The 5,203-nt window shown below is 41.5% G+C and overlaps 2 protein-coding genes across 2 annotated transcripts in view; both read left to right on the forward strand.

Annotated features, from left to right (window-relative positions):
* The window catches only part of LOC118478100 (zonadhesin-like), a gene marked incomplete in the record, with an annotated part of 9,382 nt that extends 8,783 nt beyond the window's left edge, over positions 1 to 599 (forward strand). Inside the window, 1 exon segment of the mRNA XM_035971047.1 lies at positions 93 to 599. Coding sequence (XP_035826940.1) covers positions 93 to 599 — 507 coding nt within the window.
* Positions 600 to 2,699: 2,100 nt separating this feature from the next.
* LOC118478101 (zonadhesin-like) overlaps positions 2,700 to 5,203 on the forward strand; it is a gene marked incomplete at its 3' end in the record, with an annotated part of 4,862 nt that continues 2,358 nt past the window's right edge. The window contains 3 exon segments of the mRNA XM_035971048.1: positions 2,700 to 3,534; positions 4,047 to 4,182; positions 4,313 to 4,433. Of these exon segments, the coding sequence (XP_035826941.1) occupies positions 2,817 to 3,534; positions 4,047 to 4,182; positions 4,313 to 4,433 (975 nt within the window).

The raw sequence follows: 5,203 nt of genomic DNA on the forward strand, positions 1-5,203 counted from the left end.
TCTCTCTCTCTCAACTGCCAGTCCGCCTACGACTTCCTTCCTCTCTCCACAATCCGAAAAATTAAAATCCGACTAACCGATTCTTCCCACAGATGGGAACCAGTATTGTCAGCCCTGACTGTACTCGAAGAATCGAATGCCAGCCCTCCGAATTCGGTTCTCTGCTCGTGGCCACGCCCCTTGACAACGACGCATGCGCAAAGGAAGCCATCTGCTCTGTGCGTGATGGGAATGACATTCAGTGCGTCTGCAAACCCGGTTACGTTGGTGACGGTTACGAATGTCTACCAGTCCCAGGTAAGTGGATCGGGACTGACTGTTACTTACTTGCTTGGTTATTTGGTCACCATTGCTGCTCCTCCCTCCTCTCCAGGGTCCATGAAATTGAAAGGGTTAGCTTACTGATCGGGCCAGTCATCGGCGGGTTGGATATTCTTCTGGCTTTTTCACGCATTTTGCTGACTCTCCTCGATCCTCTTGAGACACCAGCCTCCCTCCTAAGTCTTTCCATTGAGTGTGATGGGGTGCCTTCATACTTCATCTTCTCTGTAGTCGTTAAACCATGCTGTCAATGCTGCCATGATTGTTGTTGGGTCTAATTGCATGGTGCCGCCAATCTCAGCCTGGTGGCTAGCTCATCAGCACGTTCATAGCCTTGAGGTCTTGCATGACCAGGACTGAACATCCGTACAATCCTTGTGAATGTGCTGCTTCGAATCGCCTCTCACCAGTCTGCATACAGCAAAATAATATGCTTCTTACCTACTCTCTCCCTATACCGGCAGGTACATAAGACAAAGAGCAGTCGACGCCACGCTTGTCTGTCCCTTGCCACCTTCTCCAATCTTGACACTTCTATCATCTAGGTCCCGAGAGACTGCTTAATCCCTAATTGTGCCTCTGTAACTTCAAGCTGGTCTACCTTTTTTTTTTTTTCCAGTTGGTTTCCCATACTATTTCTAATAGGGCAGACGTGTCTTCGGCATTCTTAAAACATGTCCGACTATCTCCTTCTTCTCCTTTTTTAAGGTCGAGCTGATGTCTTCAGTTCCAGCATTTCATTATTTGTAATAATTTCATTTCATTTTATTAATAAAACTCTTCGTAAACATTTTATTTGGGAGCTTTATTAATCATCGTTGAGTTCCTCGTTTGTTTTCCGCCCCTCTGAACCATATTGCTAGCATCTGCGTTTTTTGCCATTTTTTTGTCCATAAGTTGCCACAAAAATGGTAAAAGTTGCCATAAAAGTTGCCTTTAATTTTCAAGCTTTCAACTCTCTGTGACGACGTATATATAGCAATATGTTGATAGAGGTAACTTAATCTAAAGCACCAGAATTTCTTGTGCAGAATCCAGAGGATCATTTGTAGCCAAAAAGAGTGTAAAAACGTGAAAATTTATGGTTTCACAACAGAATCAAATCAAAATTAGAACAGCACATACACAACCACAGAATTTCACAAATAAGTGCGTGTGTCCACCTATCCGAAGATTGGCTGTTTTAACCTTAAACGTGTGTAATTCAAGAAAAGGTAGGCTTACAAGATATTACATGTAAATTTTGAATTCACACACAATTAAGGGGCCTGCCAGTGTCAACCTTTGGTTTTGGTGGAGACACGTTTTAACATAACACATTTATATACATATATTTTTAAAAAAGGTAGGAACAACATCAAATTAAATAACATTACAGTAAATAAAAACAAAAAAATAGTAAAACAACACATTAGAACAATAACAAGAAAAAAATTAACACACCAACAATAAGAAAAACAACAAAGAAGGAAAAATAAAAGAGAAACAGCAATAGAAATAGTATGTAATGTAGTTATATTCTTCAAGTAAAAGATAACAAATCAACGTGGTGTCAACAAGTAAGAAAGAGACAATCACAATGTGAAGCTGAAGTGAAAATAAACTTTCTTTCTAAAAGTAAAGAGGTTCAGCTTCTTTTTCTTTTCTTTTTTTTTTTTGGTTTTATTCCCCGGCAGTGGTTTTGTTTTTTGGTTGGGGGGGGGGTGGTTGCGACAAACACAGATGCTAGATATTGGCTGTTATTCGACGGTAGAAGTATAAGATTGTTTTCATAGAAAGTTTTAATATAATATTTATAACTTCTCTGTAAGCAGTCATTTGATTTCAATTCTAACCCATTTACCCACCCACCCGTTTTCTTCAAACTTTGTTGAAACCTAATTCAATAGTTTTTGAAGCACTTGTTTTCAGAAACAATTTCTGTCTTGTAAGAGTCTTAGATCCGCCTCATGTACCTGACGGAATAGAGAAAGGGTAAGTAAGTCGTAAGTCGAGTCATACTTATATGTGAGGCATCGTGGTGAAATCAGGCGCATGTCAAAATAATGAAATCAAAGAAATCGAAATTTGTTTGGTCAATGGGCAATTTATTTGTAATTTTCTTTTATTGGCTCAACACCTTTTGTGTTTATTAAAGTTACATTTTTGTGAGGATTTTATTTTTAGAAAACACTCCAAAAAGGCACAAAAGATGTAAATGTTTAGGTTCTAAGGACTCTCAGGTTATGGAAGTTACCAGACTTTGGCCGCCATTTTCTCACTAATTTTACCTCCGAAACCAGGGACCCAGACATCCTTCAACCGCAAATATTTTAATTTCTATTCAACGTAAATGGACATTTTTCACAAAAGGAAGGCAAATGAGCAAGCTCTAAGATGATACCAATGACCCCATATGCCCAAAAACTGACGATCTCTTGATTCCACAACGTTGTGACACCTAATAATATGCTCTGTCTCGTAAGAGTCTGTGTTTGGTTTGAATAAATAAACGTATGATTACTCTCTCCTCAGAACCAGAACCGGAACCGATTCCAGAAACACCAGGACCTCCGATGCCAGAACCGACTCCCGAACCCACCCAAGCTCCCACCACACTCACCGGCCCATTGGCCCCAGAACCGACTCCAGAAATGCCCGGAATACCTCCCACACCCCCACCACCTACTCCCGAAGAACCGATGGAGTTTACATTACCCGGCCCACTGCCTCCAGACCCGACTCCAGAAATGCCTGGCATACCACCCACGCCACCCCCACCGACTCCCGAAGAACCGATTCCAATGATTCCACCGTTCACATTACCCGGTCCCCTACCCCCACCGGTTACAGAAATACCCACCCCACCGACTACCGAAGAACCGATTCCCCTGACCACAACGCAGGAGATAATCGGAGACCCTCTAGAACTCTTCACAGATTATCTAGAACCCAATCCTTACCAACCGGAAATACCAGAACCGATTCCATATATCCACCCTGAGTTGATCTATGAGGACCCATCAGCAACAGAAGAGATCCCAGTTGATTATCCGGATCTGGAAATTCCAACTCTGGCACCGGTTCCTGAAATGCCCGAAGAAGAGGAAGAAGAAGAAGAGGAAGTCCCTGAATCTACCACAGAGAGCCCAGCTGAGATGTTCAATGACGAGATGCCAGAGGCTGTGACCCATGACGTCACGGCCATGCCAGAGACAACAATGGCGCCTGAAGGTGGGTCACTGCAGGCACTCTAAACCCTAGCTGATAATGATAATGATAATGACAAAGACAATTATCATCATCATCATCATCATCATCATCATCATCATCATCATCATCATCATCATCATCATCATCATCATCACAGATAGGTAGATAGATAGATAGATACATACATACATACATACATACATACATACATACGTACATACATACATAGCACAAATTCCCGCTCAACAGCAAAATCTAAGTGGGAAGGAGAGAGGACGCGAGAAAGACTACAGCTAGATCTAGAGAGGGAAAGACTACGGGAGACCATAATGAATGTAAAGGACGCGTAGTTTGTGAGAGAGAGAGGTGATCTAATCATAGAGAAAATTGAGAGATTAATATGAGTCTGTAGTTTTGGTTTTGTTCTTTTATTATTATTGGTAGAAATAAGACGCTTATACACTTTTGTCATATCAATGCAATGTGTAGTTTCATATGTGTGTATATGTGTACGTTGTTGTCCCCCCGTGCAGATGCGGACGTATGTCGCTGTGAAGCCAAAGGTGACCCTCACTACACAACGTTTGACGGCGCCCACATCGAGGTGTTCACACCCTGCAAATACGTCATGGCAGAGACTGCAGTCACACACCACCCATGTGCCTTCAGGTGAGTGCGTATATCCCCCCCTCACCCTTTATTGCTGGTTCCCGTTTATTCTGAGGTCCGCTACATAACTGACGTCCTGTGTTAAAATGGTATTTAAAAACTCTGATGCCACCATTGCATCTCTCTCTAGGGTGGAAGTGAAGAATGAGAAACGGCCAGAATCGAAGCACCCAGAAAAAGCCTACACCCGATTGCTGGATATCCGACTACCAGAAGATACGATCCGCCTTCACGTCGGAGGTCTTGTCTTCGTGAGTCTGTTTGTTGTCATTGTTTGTTTGTTCAGTCCATGTCTGTGTTGCCTGTTTGTCTTTCTGTCTGTCTGCCTCTTTGCCTGTATGATCTCTTTATCTTTCTCCCTGTATTTCTTTCCACATACTCTCTCTCTCTCTCTCTCTCTCTCTCTCTCTCTCTTTCTCTCTCTCTATCTATCTATCTATCTATCTATCTATCAATCTATCTATCTATCTATTTATCTATCTATCTATCTCTCTTCTTTGTGTGTGTGTGCGTATGTGTGTTTGTGTGTGTGTGTGTGTGTGTGTGTGTGTGTGTGTGTGTGTGTGTGTGTGTATGTGTAAGTGTGTCTACATTCTATCAATCTATTATGTTTATCTTTCTCTGTCTTTGCTCTAGGTATCTGTGTATAAACGTGTACATTAACAATAGACTAGAGTTTTCTGGTTTACGCTTTGCTAGAGGTCTACCTCTTCTAGACTGTCTTCTCACAATCTTATCTTTCTGGTTGTCAGAGTACATGAATCCTTTTCAGTAATCCATACTGGATAATTCTCAACATTCTCGTCTGTTCATCTTTTCCGTGGGGTTTTGTTTGTTTGCTTGTTTGTTGTTGTTGGGGTTTTTTATTCTGTAAGTGCAACAATAAGCTCATTTTGCTAGAATTCTTAAATTCAAGTACTATATAAGTCAGTCCGACTGGGAAAAAAAACGTTATCATTTCAAATACGACATAAATATTCGAAACTTTTATTCCTTGTGTCTTGAAATTTCCTGCTACCCC

The sequence above is a fragment of the Aplysia californica genome, unplaced genomic scaffold (genome assembly GCF_000002075.1).
Source record: "Aplysia californica isolate F4 #8 unplaced genomic scaffold, AplCal3.0 scaffold00366, whole genome shotgun sequence".
Classification (NCBI taxonomy): domain Eukaryota; kingdom Metazoa; phylum Mollusca; class Gastropoda; order Aplysiida; family Aplysiidae; genus Aplysia; species Aplysia californica.